The sequence below is a fragment of the Lepidochelys kempii genome, chromosome 2 (assembly GCF_965140265.1).
Source record: "Lepidochelys kempii isolate rLepKem1 chromosome 2, rLepKem1.hap2, whole genome shotgun sequence".
NCBI lineage: Eukaryota > Metazoa > Chordata > Testudines > Cheloniidae > Lepidochelys > Lepidochelys kempii.
In genome coordinates, this window is record NC_133257.1 from 252,481,729 (window position 1) to 252,500,774 (window position 19,046).

Genomic DNA, 19,046 nt, shown 5'->3' on the forward strand with positions numbered 1-19,046 from the left:
GGGGAATTGGAGAAACGGGGAAGCCCTGAAAGTAGTGAGGCATCCACAGTAGACTGTCAACCCCCAACCTTCTCTGAAATATCCCCAAATTTGTTCTCCGCTCCCAGACAGCGTAGAAAGACGAAAAGGGAAAGAAGGGCAGATAAGGCCTTGGGAACCAGAATACTGGCCCAAAGTCAGAGGGTCACTCTTGTAGGTAGGCGGACCTGAGCAGCTGAAAAGGAGGCCACCTAGGAGGGAGAAGCACCCAAGTCTGACCCACACCCTAATGCCTCTGAACCAGTAGAGGCAACAGAGACTGGCTCCCTAGATCTCGGGCAGATTAGCCCCGGGAGAGGAAATTTTGGACGGGACCAGGCTGAAGACCCAAGGTACGACAACATTAGGAAGGAGGTGACCGAAATAGATGGGGGTCCCCATGGAAGGGAAAACCCATGGACCAGGACCCTACTTCATAATGAAGAAGAATCTCTTATATCGGGTTGCACCAGTACAGGGGCAGAAGGTACAGCAGATCCTAGTACCTCAAAAACACCAGAATGCTGTATTAAGTCTGGCCCATAGTCCTTTATTTGGGGGTAGAGAAGACCCTGGCACGAGTCCTGCAACGATTCTTCTGGCCCGGAGTACATGAAGAAGTGTGGAGGTACTGTGCATCCTGCCCGGAGTGTCAGCTGCATTGTTCCCATCCCTACTTGAGGGTAGCTTTAGTACCCCTTCCCATCATAGAGGTCCCCTTCGAGCGAATAGCCATGGACCTAGTGGGACCCTGGAGAAGACAGCTCGGGGCCACCAATATATACTTGTCATTCTGGATTATGCTACTCGCTACCCAGAAGCCGTCCCCCTGCGGAACACGGCCTCTAAAACGATAGCTAAAGAGTTGGTGGGGATCTTTGCCCAAGTGGGGCTACCAAAGGAAATATTCACAGACTAAGGTACCCCATTTATGTTGAAGCTAATGAAGGATCTCAGTATGCTGCTCCATATACATACCCTGAGAACTTCAGTATGATCTGCAGACCGATGGGCTGGTAGAAAGGTTTATCCAAACCTTCAAGGCAATGATAAGGAGAGTGGTAAGTTGGGACGGGAAGGATTGGGACACCCTACTACCCTACCTTATGTTTGCAATCTGGGAGGTACCTCAGGCCTCAACTGGGTTTTCCCCCTTTGAATTATAACACTGACGCCACCCCTGTGGCATACTAGATATTGCAAAAGAAATCTGGGAAGAGGAACCTGATGAGGGGAGAAATATAACTGACCATGTGTTGCAGATGCGAGAACGGATAGCCCGGGTCACCCCTATTGTACGGGAACATTTGGAAAAGGCGCAGGAGGCCCAGCGAACCCATTACAATCACCAGGCAAAAGTCCGACAGTTCCAACCAAGGAATCGGGTGATGGTGTTGGTACCCACGACAGAAAGCAAGCTTTTGTCCCAATGACAGGGGCCAATGAGGTGGTTGAACCCGTGGGGGAAGTAACCTACAAGGTGCGGCAGCCAGGATGCCGGAAACAAGAACAAATTTATCACATTAACCTCTTAAAGCGTTGGCACCAACGAGAGGCGTGTGTAGTGGCCCAAGAGACCCCGCTCCAGGGAAATAACATGCAGGAGCAGATCTGGATATCCCCTGATCTGACACCAAACCAGAAGAAGGAGGTAACTGAGATGATCAACTGATACCAGGACATGTTTTCAACCAAACCAGGTCGGACCATTGAAGCATATCACCACATTATCACAGACCCTGGGGCAAAAGTAACTTTAAGGCCCTATCGGGTCCCAGCGGCAAAAAGGGAGGAGATCAAGGCAGAGGTAAAAAGGATGTTGGAGCTGGGAGTCATTGAAGAGTCCCACAGTCAGTGATCAAGCCCGATTGTGTTGGTACCCAAGCCCGATGGCACCACTAGGTTTTGTAATCACTTTCGCTGGCTGAATGAGATATCCAAATTTGATGCATACCCCATATCGATGTGTTAGTTGACTGCCTGGGCAATGCCCAATTTTTGACCACCCTTGATTTAACAAAGGGATAGTGGCAGATTCCCCTTGCCAAAGATGCGAAAGAAGAGACGGCATTCTCTACACCAGAGGGTCTGTTTCAATATATTTATTGTTCTTCCTTTTAGACTGCATGGGGCACCTGCCACCTTCCAGCATCTTATGGACAAGCTCCTATGGCCCCATACCAGTTATGCAGTGGCATACTTGCATGATGTGATTATTCACACCCCCGACTGGGAAGCCCACTTAGGAAAGGTGGAAGCGGTTCTGGACACGCTAAAACGGACTGGCCTCACAGCCAACCCAGCCAAGTGTGCTATAGAGCTAGCCAAGGCTAAATACATTGGCTACATTGTAGGAAAGGGCATGGTCAAGCCCCAACTAAACAAACTAGAGGCTATCCAAAATTGGCCCCGGCCGAATCAGAAAAGCAAGTCCGGGCATTCCTGGGTGTGGTGGGGTACTACCGACAATTTGTTCCCCATTTTGCTACCAGGGTGAGTCCCTTGACCTGATAAAAGACCGGGGTCCAGACATGGTGAAGTGGACAGATGTCGCAGAGAAAGCATTCATGGATCTAGGGACAGCCCTCTGCAGTAACCCCATGCTTATAGCCCCAGGCTTCAACAAAGAATTCATTTTACAAACAGATGCATCTGAAGTAGGAGTGGGAGCTGTCCTGTCGCAGATGGTCAGAGATGAAGAACACCCAATCCTCTACCTCAGCAGGAAACTCCTCCCGAGAGAGCAGAAGTATGCCGTGGTTGAAAGAGAGAGCCTAGCTGTGAAATGGGCCATGGAAAAACTACGTTATTACCTTCTGGGACGACGGTTTACCCTTGTGACCGACCATGCACCCCTCTAGTGGATGCAGCGAAATAAAGAGAAGAACACAAGGGTGACCAGATGGTTCCAGTCCCTACAACCTTTCCAATTCACCATACAACATCGGGCTGGAAGCCACCATGGCAATGCAGATGGCTTGTCTTGAGTACACTGCCTGTCATCCCAAGTTGCCCAACCCCGTAGTGTTGAGCAGAGTGGGGGGATATGTGACAGGGTCAGGCCAGATAGCTACAGGAAAGTAATAGAAGGCAGATGTATTAGCCCCAGGTTAAGTAGGTCCCTTTTCCTAAGGTTAAGCTAACAGGGAAGGTTCCAGAACAATCAGGAACCTTCTGGAGACAATTAAGACAGACAGGCTGATTAGAACACCTGCAGCCAATCAAGAAGCTGCTAGAATCAATTAAGGCAGGCTAATCGGGGCACCTGGGTTTAAAAAGGAGCTTACTTCAGTTTGTGGTGTGCATGTAAGGCGCTGGGAGCAAGAGGTGCGAGGAGCTGAGAGTGAGAATACCTACTGTTCGAGGACTGAAGAGTACAGCATTATCAGACATCAGGAGGAAGGTCCTGTGGTGAGAATGAAGAAGGTGTTGGGAGGAGGCCATGGGGAAGTAGCCCAGGGAGTTGTAGCTGTCACGTAGCTGTTACTGGAGCCACTGTAGACAGCTGCAATCCACAGGGCCCTGGGCTGGAACCTAGAGTAGAGGACGGGCCCGGGTTCCCTCCATCCCCCCAACTCCATACTTGATATCAGAGGAGTTGACCTGGACTGTGGGTTCCACCAGGGGGGAAGGTCTCTAGCCTGTTCCCCGATCCACTAGGTGGATCAGCAGAGACTGCAGGGATTGTTGTTCTTCCTTTCCCCATGCTGGCCAGTGATGAGGCTATCTGAGTGAACGGCAGATTTGAGCCACGAAAGTGGCCAAACTGAGAGCTGCCGTGAACCTCTGAGGCAAGAAAATCCGCCAATAAGCGCAGGACCCACCAGGGCAGAGGAGGAACTTTGTCATACCTTTTATACATAATGCCCAGAACTCTGTCAGGCACTCCACAGAAACACACAAAAAGTCATTTCTGTGCCTTTCCATGTAAAGATAACAACATAAAGGGAGACAAACAAAAAGGTGGCAGGTAGGGGTCATGGGGATAAGGCTTACAAATGTAACATGAGTTTGCTTTTGAGGGTTCCACGTTCACCTTTATTTTGGGTTTGTAGAGGTCTTCCTGTCTCTATGTGGTGGTGGAGGGATGTTTAAAATGAGGTGGCAGTGAGTGGGGAGAGGGGGAATGAAAGGAAGTAAGAAAGGGAAATAGAGATCAAGGGAGAAGTAGAAAGTTGGGACAGGGAGAAGGAGACCAAAGGGATGGAAAGAGAAGTTGATGGAGGAAATAGGATTGTAGGAATTGCCATACTGTATCAGACTAGTAGTCCATCTAGACCAGCATCTGATTTGTGACAGTGGCCAGAACAAGATACTTCAGAGGAAGGGGTAAGAAACTCCATAGTGAGCAGTTATGGGTTAGCTGACTTATACAAGCGGTATCTTCCTTAGGTCCTGGGCATGAGGGTTTATATCCTTTCTGGTATTTAATTCTATTAATGTAAATGTAGTATCCTTATTATCTGTACAATCCTTTTTTGAATCCTATTGAATGCTTGGCCTCTGATATCTTGTGGGGGTGAGGCCCACAGATTGTTCTCTTATCCGTTTTAAATAAGTCATTCAATTTAATTGAACATCCTCTTCTATTATGAAAGAGAGTAAATAGAATGGAAATAGGGAGAGCATGATGGAGAGAAACATGGTGGGCAGGGAGGTTGAGGTTTGCTTTAGGAGTAGAATAACTTGGACTAGGGTAGGTTGGGATGCTAATTGTGTTACAGTAGCACCCAGAGGCCCTAGTTGTGCAGGGAGCTATAAAAGACGTTACCCCAAAATGTGTACAAACTAATTCATTAAAGGTAAGAGGCAGCAGGCTTGTGGGAATTGGGGTGAGGCAGGGATAATAGAAACAACAATGCATGGTTATGTAGACGAGTAATGTGCACAATTTGGAAGAGAGAGCTGTTCATCTGTAAAGTGACCATAGATCTGTTTGTAAAAGTCTGATGTCAGGAAGTTGGCGTGGGTGTGAAAGGCTGTTATTGCTGGTGGAGGAAAAGGAGCTATAGCTTTTAGGCCAATCCAGAATGTCTCCTGCTGGTGCTGTGCCCCAACATGAGCAATGTAAGAGGCGAAGCTGCTGAGCTAATATTTTAACAATGGCTCCCTTATAGATTTGGGTAGGAGTGGAGTGTGGTGAACCGGGACCGTGACTCTCAACCATCCAGTCTACCAGTGTGCAATACAAGCAATAGAAATGTGTAACAGACTGTTAAACATGAGGCGCCTGTATTTTGTTATGTATTGTACCATTATAGATTATAATGGATTTTTAACTATAAATTCAGTTTTAAAGGAAGTTTTCTCACTGTGAATTAAATAAACTGTGTTTAAAAATGAGAGCTGGAAAAATCAGATGCCATCATTTGCAGTCGTAAGGACTCTTCGTATGGACTGTAAACTGGATTTGAACTCTGGACCTTCAGATCCCTAGCACAGACCTCTAATTCTTGAGTTATCCTCAGATTTGGCACATGGGGTTTGTAAGGCAGTATGACTGAGACTTGTTTGCTCTGTTAGAGACCTAAGTCCTGTTCTGAGCTCTGTCTGAAGTGACCTTCTACATTTCCACAGTTAACTTATTTGTAAAATCAGTGTTGTTGGGGAGGGCTGATACTGAGGTAGGAGTACAGGCCTAATAGAGAGAAATGTAAACAATAATGAGTAGAAGAGTGAGTTTTGAATTTGTGGTCCTGGCTTCCCGCCTGATGCACTTTTCTCTCGTCTAAAGCCTATGTGTCTGTGCCAGTCGGCAAACATGCTGTGGCAGAGGCAGGCTAATTCTGCTGAGGTATGGAACTATGGCTATTAGCCAGAATGGGCAGCGATGGTGTCCCCAGCCTCCATTTGCCAGAAGCTGGGAATGGGCAACAGTGGATTGATCACTTGATGATTGCCTATTCTGTTCATTCCCTCTGAAGCACCTGGCATTAGTCACTGTCAGAAGACAGGATACTGGGCTAGATGGTCCTTTGGTCCGACCCAGTATGGCCGGTCTTACATTCTTATGTTCTAATGACTAGCAAAATCTGGTACACTTGAAAATGACCTATCCCCCAGATAGAGCTGTTCTGGCTTCTGCTGGTGGAAGGGGAGATCTGAGAGGCTGAGGATAATATAGTAGCACACTTATTAGCATATTGTAAAATGTAATTTAAGTGCTTTAAGCAATAGGATGTTACCATTACTTCCCTTGGTTGCACTGTCTAGATTTCATTTTGAGGAGTGTGTGTGTGTGTGTCTCTCTCTCTCTCTCTCTCCCCTTTACTTTCATCTATGTACCCCTTTTAGGGATCCTTCAGATACCCAGGATCTTATGTTCTTTAGTCCTCACGACTAATTCAGCAAAATCGGAACCATGGAATGAATATTCGGTGCTAGATTTTCAAAAAGTGGCATCCATTTTGGGGTTGTAATTTTGTGGCCACTGTTAGTTGAGGTACAAATTAAGTGCTTGAATATCTGAATGACTTAAATTTCTCCTGAAGTTATTTGCACCTGAGAGAGTTATTTGCACAGTGAGATTCCATGAGGTTTGGAATGAAAATCATGTACTCTGTGTCCAATTTGTTTTTTGTACTTTGAGTCTGAAGTGAGAATGATCACAAAGGAAGAGAGGTGCCCTAATTCCTTTAATTAGTCTGCTGTTGCTTAAGCCTCCCATGGAACAGGTCAAAGTGTCTCCATTGCAGCCCATCTTTGTTTTAGAAAGACTGTTAAGTATAATCTTGACAGTCTGCACACCCCAGAAAATAAAGCAGACTAACTAATAGTAGCATTAAATCTGAATACGGCAACTTCCTGCACAAGTGTGACTGTCCTGCTGATTTGAACAGTTTTATTGGCCACAGACGATAGGATGTCTGTTGCTTAATTCTATGGTAGGAAGTGTGGTGTAGTTTAGAGCCTCATGGATTTGTCCAAAGGTTTTTATTACACATTTGGTCTTTTAGCAGTGTGGGCTTAGTTATTTTATAGGTTCACTGTGTTCTTAAAATACTTGCTAGTTTGTTTTTGCATAGCAGCTCCACTCGCAGATATGGTCACATTATCAATATAGTTCTAATGTGAATCTTAAATCTATTTTGTACAATGCCTTTAAAATACTGAGGCTCACCAAACCAAATTGCACTTTGTTTTAAATACAATACTCTTAAAAGCAACAACTTAATGTAGGATTGTGTGTTAAAAGCCCCACGTAGGAGGTTTAAGAGAGCCTGTAGCACATAACTGATTTTTGAATTTGTCTTTGTTTTCAAGTCCCACAAAATAATAGATTGTTGGCCCCTTTTTCCAAGTGATGCCCCAGCATTGCTTATGTTGGTGATGTCACAACTTCTACAGCACTGTGCTGGAGCATGGAGCCAGCCTGTAGAAGGTCAGGTTTTGCACGCGCACACACACAAATTTTAAAAAATTTAACAGTTTACACCTTTGGGGATTTAAAATAATGAAATGAAAAGCTGCATCATGTCATATGAGAAGAATACTCGATCCTCTTAGGCTAGCTATAAGATCCACTAAGGTTCCTTTGTGGCTCTGATGTCAACAGTCTCATGGTACAGGTATCATTTGGCATGGGAGACAGCAATCTGTGATCTAATAAGTGAGGAAAATGTTTGTTTGAAATCAGTGTTGAGTGGCCCTCTTACTTCTAGTGGTTGGGACAGTTAGCATATTAACCTCACAATTAGTTGATTTTAAAAAAAAGTCTTTCGGATTATGTTTAGGATTTTTAATATAGTTATTTTTATTTTATTTCGGTAGCATCCAAAGGTCCCAATCAGGATCATAATTTGAATGTACCAGGTGCTTTAAAAATACATAGAAATAGAGAGCCCCTGCCTTGAAGAGATACAGTCTGAATATACAAGACCACCAAAGAATGGAGAAAAGAGATGCAAAATATACTTTTAGCCTGAGTTTTTCAAAGGAGTATAGGAATGCTAGGGACCAAACTCCCACTAGTTGAATGCCTAACTTCATTTAGGTCCCTTTTGAAAATATCTAGAATGTGACGACAGTGCTAGATTTTTTTTTTATATGCGTGCGCACGCACACACAGAGCAATTATATCAGTGCTGGATTGCTTTTAAAGCCTAACAACCCTTGTTGGATATTGGTGATTCGTTTACCTGTCTTATTTAAAATGTAATGTTTAAGTTCACAGTTTAGTTTGCATGAACACACTTATGATTCATATATTGGACTTTTCCATTAATAATAAAGTGAACATTGAGTAATTGGTATTTCCAACTCAGAGACATGCCAGATTTTGGTTTTCTTCAACGTTTTCTTATGGTGATACTGATGTTAATACTTTAAAACATCAATAGGTACAGTCTGATCAGTATTGGTTTCACTTATCTTGTGGAGAACTAGGTTCAAATTACATTTATTTCAGTTATATTTGGTCTTGATGCATTATAAATTAAACTTATTAAACTAGTTTCCAGATTTTGCACTGTACAGCTTTATAAAACATTGTGGAAAACATAATGTGCTTGTGACAACTTCGGTTTTGATCTGTTTTTCTCTCTTCCATTTGGAAGAGCCTACACGTTCACTAGATACAGAGAAATCGAACTGTGAACAACAAAAGAAATTCTCCACTCCAAGAGAGGAGAAATATGTGTTTAATAGCAGACAGGAGTAGCTAATTAAGGAGCTGTTTTATATTATTGCAGTGCTCCGATTAAGCTTGAGAAGGCACTTGTCCTCTGAACCTGCAGTTACCTATAACTTTTTTAAAACATTTACCTTTGGCAGTTGAAAATTCTTATGCTTTCTTTCAATCCAGAGGCTAAATATTTTAAGTTTGAAAATGTCTTTTGCCAAGTTATGATTGGTCAAGAATGGAACTGTTTAAAAAATTGTTCAGATTATACTTGGACTTTGAAAAATAAAAATGGTGCTCGTTTTTAAAATATGGTTTTGAATTAGTTTTTAATGCAAGTCCCTTGTCTGAAGAAATTATATTGTAATTTGTTACACACTTTTATTATGTGTGGCCATATGAAGTTCTAATTTACTGTCTTTTTTATTTTAAGTTAATATTAAAATCTGATGACTAATATATGCCACCAGTGACTGTTGAGTTTTAGGGCCTGTCTACACTTGAAACACTACAATGGCACAACTGTAGCTGTGCTGCTGTAACACTTCAGTGTCTACACTGTCTACGTCAAAGGGAAGAGTTCTCCCATCGGCATAGGTAGTCCATCTCCCCAACAGGCAGTAGCTAGGTTGATGGAAGAATTCTTCCATTGACCTAGCTCTGTCTACACCAGGGTTAGTTTGACTTAAGTACTCCACTCAGGATGTGGATTTTTCACACCGCTCAGTGACATAGCTTGGTCGACCTAATATTTTAGTGTAACGCAGGCCACACTATGGTAAGAGAGGTTACTGGATGTTATCATCCAACAGATTGATATATCTTCTGAATAGTTTGGATCCTTTTACTCAGGATGAGAACCATTCAGCACCACTTCTCAGCAAGAGTGGTCTTTTATTTAAAAATGTCACTGTCACGGTTATTGACCATATTTTTAAAGCTAATGGCATAACAAACTAATGACATGGCAGTTGTTAAAGTGCATCCATAAGTGAATGAATAATTACATGAGTTTTAATGACAGGTTTCAGAGTAACAGCCGTGTTAGTCTGTATTCGCAAAAAGAAAAGGAGGACTTGTGGCACCTTAGAGACTAACCAATTTATTAGAGCATAAGCTTTCGTGAGATGAGTTTTAATAGATTTCAACTGAAAGGGTAAGAGTTGGTTGTTTGAAAGCAGTTGCCTTACTTGACTTAATATGTCTCATCACTTCTTTCTTGGTTCTTAGTTTGGGTTTTGTTAAAGTGTAATTCGTAAATGTTCAGTTGTTGCTGTTTTACAGATTCCATTGTAGTCATGTACACTGTGATACCAAGATAAAAGTGGATAGTGATGGTGTCGGCTAAGTGTATATGAAATCATATTCAGAGCTAATATTTATTCATATCACTAGAATTAATTAAATCTTGTCTAGTTATATGTGGGAGGGGATACCTAATACATTTTATTTATAGTCTTTTCTTATGCCTCGTCCACAGGAAAAATATGAATGCGCTTGTAAACGAGAGAGCATTAAAATTGTGACACCTGATTGGGTACTAGATTCTATATCTGATAAAGCTAAAAAAGAAGAGATATCCTATCATCCACGTCTAATTATATATGAGGAGGAAGAGGAGGAGGAAGAGGAAGACGCAGAAAATGAAGAACAAGATTCTCAAAATGAAGCTAGTACTGATGAAAAATTATCAAGCCCAGCATCATCTCGAGAAGGATCCCCTTTGGGTGACCAGGCATTTTCACCAAAATCTATTAGTGCTGATAAAACAAAAGGGGAATTGATGTTTGATGATTCCTCAGATTCCTCTCCTGAAAAGCAAGAAAGGAATTTGAACTGGACACCAGCTGAAGTCCCACAGACAGCTGCAGCCAAGCGCAGGTTGCCTCAAGGCAAGGATTCTGGGTTAATTAATTTATGTGCCAATGTCCCACCAGTACCAGGCAATATTTTGCCTCCGGAAATCAGAGGTAATATTATGGCTTCCGTTCAAGGTACCCAAGGCTCTGAACGACCAGAAATGATGACTACGTGGAGTCCAGCAGTGCGGACATTAAGAAACATTACTAATAGTGCTGATATTCAGCAGATTAATAGACCATCAAATGTAGCACATGTAAGTGTTGGATTTTTAATTTACAAAATATTGGGCTAACATTTTAAAGAACTTTGTTTCCTTTCAAAATCCTCAAAATATGATAAGGGGGGTAAAATATTCCCAGATTACATAGAGATTACATACAGCTAGATTAAACTTTGCCCCAGTAGTAAACCTATTCATTAGTATTTTAGCATTACAAAAGGAAAAATTTGTGGACTGGTGGAATATAGTGATATTACAAAAATCAGGATTTAACTCCAGCATTTGATACCAAGATTCATATTAGGCACTTTCACTGTTGGCAGGAGCACAAAGTGATTCACAGTCTTCAAACTAGTTACCCTGTTTATTAAACCAAACTTTGTGTCCTTCAGTACTTTTATTCAGTGCAATAAATTGCCATGTACTATACTCAGAAAATTTTTAAAGTTGATGGTTCTCTCAAAGAGCTGCAGTTTGATTCATATTGTGCATTTTCAGTGTTTAGTACTACTGAGTAATGTTAAATTGCGATGCAGTACAGTCAAGGTACAGTTGCAAAAGTCCTAATTTAGAAGTTCTATCTCCAGTGCAATCCACATAGTTTTGGTGTAAAATAGCTATGGTTAATCTAGTTCTTCTAGAAAAGAATATGAAATGAGTGATTATGCATTGAAATAAACACACTACTAGATTTCAGTGAATGCATGTTGAAAGGATGGAAGTGGGGAAAGGCAAGGTGCTGGTGAATTTATTTGACTCTTATAGACAGTGAATTTTATTCAGATAATTGTACTTGAATATGCAACAGTTGGACCAGGGTAAAACTTTCAAAAGTGCCTAAGGGTATGTCTACACGTCAGTGTAAGTCCAGGGTTAGTGGAACTCAAGTAAGCAGACCTGGGTTTGTTAACCTAGGGCCTGAGCATCTACGCTTATTTGTAACTGGTTCCAAAACTAGGGGCTCTAGAGTCTACACTGCATTATACAGGACTGAGTCCAATCATCCATATCCCAGACTTCATAGTGCCCTCCCAAAATGTGGCCGCTCTAGCCCTTTTCTCATGGTGCAGTGTGGGAAAACTTGACTGTCCATCAAACTTGACTATCTAGAGCACAAAGAAAGTCAGCCCATGGGATCATGGGATCATGGGATACTTTTGGTAGTCTTCCAGAGTACAAGTCCGGTGGAGCTGCATCTAAACTACAAAGTGATAGGGCTTGAACCCTGGATCCCAGTTTGACTCAGGCTCGAACTCTCCCACCCCGATGGGGTCCTGGGACCCTGGGTCTCACCTTTGGGTTAGCACAATTTGTGTGGACAGATGGGTGCTTTGCCTTGAACCCGAGTTTGAACCCTGGGCTTGCATTGCAGGGTAGACAGACCCCAAGTGACATACGAAGGCACATCCCATATTCAGAAATGACTGAGTCACTCAGGAACCTAAATCACATTGAAAGCTCCCATGTGCCTAAGTCAATTTAGAAAATGGGACTAGGGCTCATAGGTCACTTAGGCACTTCTGAGAGTTTTGCCCCACATCTTGAAATATAACCTTTGTTTGCTGTGTGTCCTGCAGACTATGGGACCTTTTGGATTCTGTGCTTGGATGAGGAGGGAATCAATATACAGATCTCCTTGCATACTAGGATCCTTCCAAAGCTATCCTCTCTGTGTGTGCTTATTATTATGTAATGTTTATATTATAGCCTCTAGAGGCCTCCGTGAGGTCAGGATCCATTGTTGCGAACTGCTACACAAACATAGACCACATAACAGTCACTGTCCCAAGGAGCTTACAGTTTAAAAGATATAACAGGTGGATAAGATAAACAAATGAGAAGGGATTGAGGAACAAATGTAATATTTTTAATGTATAATAAATCCTACCCCAGTGGTTCTCAGTCTTCCCAAACTACCGTACCCCTGAAGCCCAAGCCCCGCTGTGTGGGGCTGAAGTCTGAGCCCTGCAGTCTTGGGCTGAAGCATGTAACTTAGCTTCGTGGGGCCCCCTGTGGTGTGGGGCTGCAGGCAGTTGCCCTGCTTGCCACGCCCTAATGCCAGCCCTGCACTTGCCACCTGTTTAAACCTGTCCCGCAACTCTTGGGGGGGGTCGCAGCCCCCCCAGGTTGAGAAACACTGATTTAGATGAGTTGATATACCCCCTGGAAGACCTCTGCGTACCCCCAGGTGTACAGGTACCCCGATTGAGGACCGCTGTCCTAGCCCCATCTTCTCCTTTTAAGATGGAATCAGAAGGGGCCTACGATGTCTGACAGCCTTTCCATTGGTGGGCAGAGCAGTGCATACCACATAACATTGGCTACGCACTATCAGACAAAATGAAAAATGGAATGACGTGCTAAATTCTCAATTGTTTTTATTTGCAAAGGTAAATTAGACCTATATATAATATTTGAAGAGGCATGAGATGCACACACAAGGTTGCAGTCCTAAGTTTTTGTGCATGCTTAACTGTTGATCGCTTGAGTAAATGAGACACGTGTGTGTAGATCATTAGGTGTCTCCTTGGCTTTCTGCTTGTGCCGGTATCTGGCTTTCAATTGCACATGCATACACAACAATGCATGTACAAGCAGGTCTTTTTAATAATTTGGCTTTTGAAGACACTAAGCAACTTTTTAAAATAGATGTTTTTTCCCTCTTTTGTAGCAGTAGAACAACCAAATATAACTAATGCAAATTTCACTTAAACTTTCATTTTAACCTATGAGTCTGTCTATGTCAGATTTTAACTGATGTTGCTGATATGTGTTTCACAACTGGGACCAGTTATGCAGCCCTTATGCAAAAACTGCCATTGATATTAATGGGGATCTTGTGTAAGACAGGAGGATCAGACCTTTAAGATTTTCTGTGTTTTTCTGTTTGATTTGAAACGGAAAATCTAATGCTGGCTGTGCTTTTAATTTCCCTTCCACTAGAATTCTTGTTTTCCCTCTTCCCGCTGCATCTTGTACAATCTCAGAGATTTTTTTAAAAAATGTTTATAATAAAATTTACTGTAGTGAAGACTTTGTGCGGGAGGTCATCTCAAAAGGATTTGCTTCTAGAAAGAAGGATGGTTCTGTGCTTAAGATACAAAACTGGGGCTCGAGAGATTTAGGTTCAGTGCTTGGTTCTGGCACAAGCTTCCCATGCATCCGTGAGACAATTATTTAATTCCTCTATGTTTCAGTTTCCCATCCGTAAAATGGGGTAATTGTATCTTTTCTGGGGTAATTGTATTTTTGTATCTAACAGGGAATTTGGGAGGACAAAATTCATTAATTTAATTCATTATCTGTTGATATGTTCAGAATCTTGAAGTGATAGGCCCACATAACTGTCTCTTATGGGCAGCTCTGCACTGCCTGCTGATCAGTCCTGACACCAAATGAAGTACCGGCCCTGAGTAGTGGCATCTCTTTTAACAAGGGATGTTTGCTTTTGGCTTGTGGGTACTGTGATGGTTGCTGGCCCTCATAAACTGTGCTGCATTGAGTAAGATGGCTGGCGCCAGCACAGAAGGCATTTCTGTCTACTATTGTATGGGAAGACTGAAGTCACAGAAGCGCCAAAAGTGAAAATGTATTAAACAAAAATGAAAGTGGGCTTCCTGACCTTCCCTTCTTCTTCTTCTTTTTTTTTTTTTGGACACAATATCGGATTTTTTCAGATACTAAAGAACTAAACAAGAAAGCCGGGGGAACAGGATAGTTTATCATCTTAATTTGCCATCTTTAAATACGATTTATTTTAGTCTTTTTTCATCAGTAAATTCAGATTTTGTTTAGTGAAGTAGTCCAATAAACCAGTTTTGATTGTTTCAGTATAACTTCTAAATTCCTCTTCATGAATATTTCGTGTTTTGAAAGACTTTTATGAAATTTGTAGATTAGTAGTTCATGGAGACTACTGTATCTTTCTGTGGCTTTTTGAAGTTGATTATTTGGGGGGGATTTGATAGCTGCTTTCAACTACCTGAGAGGTAGTTCCAGAGAGGATGGTTCTAGACTATTCTCAGTGGTGGAAGGGGACAGGACAAGGAGTAATGGTCTCAAGTTGCAGTGGGGGAGGTTTAGGTTGGATATTAGCAAAAACCTTTTCACTAGGAGGGTGGTGAAACACTGAAATGCGTTGCCTAGGGAGGTGGTGGAATCTCCTTCCTTAGAAGTTTTTAAGGTCAGGCTTGACAAAGCCCTGGCTGGGATGATTTAATTGGGGATGGGTCCTGCTTTTGAGCAGGGGGTTGGACTAGATGACCTTCTGAGGTCCCTTCCAACCCTGATATTCTATGATTTATTAATGTTAGAAAAGTATCTGCTGTTTTAGTACACATTTTGGTATTATTGACAGTTTGCATAGTTTTTCTGTTATGGAGTACCTTTTTTTAACAAAATTAAATATATATGGTATCTGGACTTCTGTTAAGTGTGAGGCAGTCTTTCTTAATTGTGAACTGCAAAGTACAAAATGAAAATTAAGCCCCAGAGGTATATGACTGTTGCCATTAATATAGACATACTAAGTTTAAAAAGAAATCCCCCTCATATTTTAGCAGCTTTTAAACTTTTTTGTAAAGGCCATATCAGAATAGATAGTTTCATAACATCACAACGTCCTTTGACTGCATTGCAACTGCTAGCATTTGTGCTGTTACAGCATGATCCATTTTTGGATGCCCACAAAAAGATTTTTGGAGGGAAAAAGGTGGCCTGTGCTGAATTCCCCTTCCCAAACAACCTAGACAGTTGGGACTTTCTGCACAGATTTTTGGAGTTATTTCCACTTTCATGTTTTCTTTACAGTTTAGCTATTCCATTTGTAGTGCAATTATTCCTTTAAATATGCTCTTTCCATTTTTGAATGCTCTAATAGTGATGATATAATAACACACATAAATGAAGGATTTTGTTTACTTTGAAAGGTATGTAAAACATAGGCATATTATATTCATTTTTTTAAAAGCTAAATATTTTTCAAATTTGTTGTTTATATTTTTATATCTGAAAGGTCACACCATTAATCTTTGTTTTCTAGATCTTGCAGTCCCTTTCAGCACCTACAAAAAGTTTAGAACAACAAGTAAACCATAGCCAACAGGGACATACAAACGCCGTGTTGTTTAGCCAAGTGAAATTAACTCCAGAAACACATTTATTACAACAACAGCATCAAACACAGCAGCAACAGCACCACCCTCTTTTACACCTTCAACCTCAACAACTCATGCAGTTGCAGCAACAGCAGCAGCAGCAGCAACAACCACAGATTCCTCAACAACCTTTCCCACAGCAACAGCCTCATCAGTTTTCGCAACAGCAACAGCAAGTCCATCAGCAGCACCAGTTTGCACAGCAGCTACAGTTTCCACAGCAACAACTTCACCGTCCTCAGCAACAGCTGCAATTCCAACAGCAGCATGCCTTGCAACAGCAGTTGCATCAGTTACAGCAACAACAGTTGCAGCAGCAGCAGTTACAGCAAATACAGCAGCAGAACATTCAACAGCAACAACTGCAGCAGCAACAGCAGCAAATTCAGCAACAGCAATTGCAGCAGCAGCATTTACAGCGATTACATCAGCAACATCAACAGCAGCAACTGCAAACTCAAGCGCCGCAACATTTGACTCAAACATCTCAGCCACTCCAACATCAGGTGCCTGCCCAGCAACTACAGCAACATCACCAGCCGCCACAGCAGCCACCGCTGCAACAGCATCAGCTGTTTGGACATGATCCAGCCCTAGAGAGTTAGTAATGATTGATTTATAATCCTGACAGTGATGGCCAGTCATATGAAATGTTTGTTGGGTTAAAATTTTGTTCTTGATCAAAAATATAATCTACTATAAACACATAATAACTAGAGACTATCCAGTACTCGATGAAAGGTGAACGCATTGAGATATTTTTATTTTCTGGGTTGTTTTTTTTTCGCCACTACCATCTAAATGCATATATTGTTCTGTGACTACAGCGTTAGTCCATGTGTACTGTACACACAAAAGCAAAACACAATTTTATTTTTTGAGAGGCAGGGAGGGAAATTTTCAAAAAGAGAGAGGTTGAGGAAGAATATTCAAAAGGCTGGGGAAACTAGATGGCTCATGAGAGAAATTGATATTCTATTACCATTCACTTCTAGATTTCTGTTTCAGCTCCTGACCGTCTTGGTATCAGCTGAAAAGTTTTTCCATCTGACTGGTGGTGGTTTATGTGAAATGAACAACATATAATTCTTGGTTGACGTAGTTTTCATTTCACATTAGGGGAAAATACACTTCTTGAGCTGAATTGTTGATAAGCAGGACTTCAGTGTCTGGGGTATCCAGTTCTAGAACCTTTGAGCATTAAATTCTTTAAAAAGAAAGAAAGAACGTTCAAATTTCATTTATTCCATAGCTGATAGTGGGAAATTTTAATATAACAAATGTGGTCTGAAATGGTAGCCTCCAAACTGCTTTAGTTTACAATTTGCTATTCTTTCATCTGCAAACTGTTCTAGTTCCAGAAGAATATTTCCTGTTGGGCTGTGTTTTTGCAATTGCTGATTATCCAGAACAGATGTCCGACAAACAGCTGTTAGCAACCTGGAAACGGGTAAGATTCCACCGTATTCAAAAGAACCAAATTAATGTAATATGATTGATAAGTAAAATCATTAGAATGCAAAGATTGCAAGTATTGTGGTATTAAAACACTACAGACTTTGTGTTACACATTCCAGATGTTTTGTTATATAATTTATGATATAAACAGTAATATTAAACTACAGAGTTAACCAGACAAAACAGGAATAGAAAATGCTACATATGCAATATGGCTCAGTTAACGCTGCTATTGGCAGCACGATTTAGCATTTTCTGGCAAGTTGTGCACACATAATAACTTCAGCTGTTAAATGGGCCTAAGTAGGCTGTGAAACACACATCTGGTGGAGGTGAATGAGATGGGAGAGTAATGTATTTTCACCTTTGCTGATGAATAAATATTGGCAAAACCTAACCCTGTTCTTTTCTAATTGAGAGGAGGCTGATCTTCTTGGAGCTTCTGCTGGACAGGTTGTAGACAAAGTTACCAAGATCATCCACATCAAATTTTGCATAATAAAATACAGTTAACAGTGAATGTTCTGTATGGACTTTGTGTTTACTATCCAGGCTGAACGCATGATTTTGTAAGCTAATTTTATAGCTAAGCCCTGCTCAATTTTCTAAAGAGTACAAATAGTTATTACATATTTGTTTTTCTAATACTTCTAAAGATGAGAATGCATCTTTTGTCATTCAGCGAAAAAGTGTAAACTCTAGTCTGTTTCTTCCCTTTCATTCAAATACTAATAGTTCTTCTTCAAGTGCTTGCTCATGTCCATTCCATATTAGGTATGTGTGCTCGCCACATGCACCGGTGTCAGAAGTTTTTCCCTCCGTGGTTTCCGTAGGGGACCAGCTCTGGCAGCCTCTGGAGTGGTGTGCACATGCTGCGGTATAAGGGACGCCGCCAGCTCCCCCCACCCTCAGTTCCTTCTTGTCACCAATGACGGTTCTGTAACGTCTGCTGCTTCCGCTAGCTTTTTTCACTTCGTTCAGTGTTTCAAACTTTTCTTGTAATATAGTTGTACATAGTTAAGTTTCCCATACTGTGTTAGTGTTAGAGTGATTTACTTGGTTAGTCCTGAATGAGAATTAGTCTAGGTTTGGTCCCCAGGCTTAAGCCCTGCAATCGCTGCAAGAAACCAGTGCCCATCAGTGATCTGCATAATAGTTATTTAAGGAGTCTCAGCAAGTCGCGTATCAGTGACAAGTTCTGTATCTGCAAGTCCTTCAAACCTCCGACTAAGGAGAAGAGAGACATCCATCTCAAAGTGCTCCTAATGGAGTTGGCTCTGACTCTGGCACCAGAGCAGTCGAGGTCCGACTCTGCCCCAAGCACCACAGTGTCGGTGCAGAGCTCCCCACCGGCGCCGTCGATAGACCAGCGCTAATCCGCCTCCCCAGCAAAAGAAGACCGGGAGAGGAAGATCTCCTACATCCCACAAGGGGAAGGAGAGGGTAAGAGGGGAGCCAAGGCCCGAGGAGGGCGACTTAATGCCTCCTACCGGGAGTTGGGCCCCAGCTCAGGTTGAGCGGTCCAGCCTGCCTGACCCATGGCTGCCACTCTGGACAGTGATGAGGGCCTTTGTCAGTTAGAGATCCTGTTGATCCCCGAGGCCCTGCAGGCAGCACAGGATATCCTGGTGCTACTGGAGCCGCCCACACCGGCTACAGCAGTACTCCAGTCTAAGGGTAAACCCGCTTTGGGTCCTTTCTGTAACTCCCT

At 42.2% G+C, this 19,046-nt stretch overlaps 1 protein-coding gene across 5 annotated transcripts in view; it reads left to right on the forward strand.

Moving 5' to 3' along the window:
• The window catches only part of PAXIP1 (PAX interacting protein 1), a 94,647-nt gene that overhangs the window by 31,638 nt on the left and 43,963 nt on the right, over positions 1–19,046 (forward strand). For 3 of the 5 annotated variants that reach the window (XM_073334575.1, XM_073334577.1, XM_073334578.1), the window contains exons 6-8: positions 10,119–10,754; positions 15,763–16,477; positions 17,233–17,327. In XM_073334575.1, the coding sequence (XP_073190676.1) occupies positions 10,119–10,754; positions 15,763–16,477; positions 17,233–17,327 (1,446 nt within the window). The remainder of the gene's footprint in view (positions 1–10,118; positions 10,755–15,762; positions 16,478–17,232; positions 17,328–19,046) is intronic. The other 2 variants (XM_073334576.1, XM_073334579.1) reach the window with 2 other exon arrangements.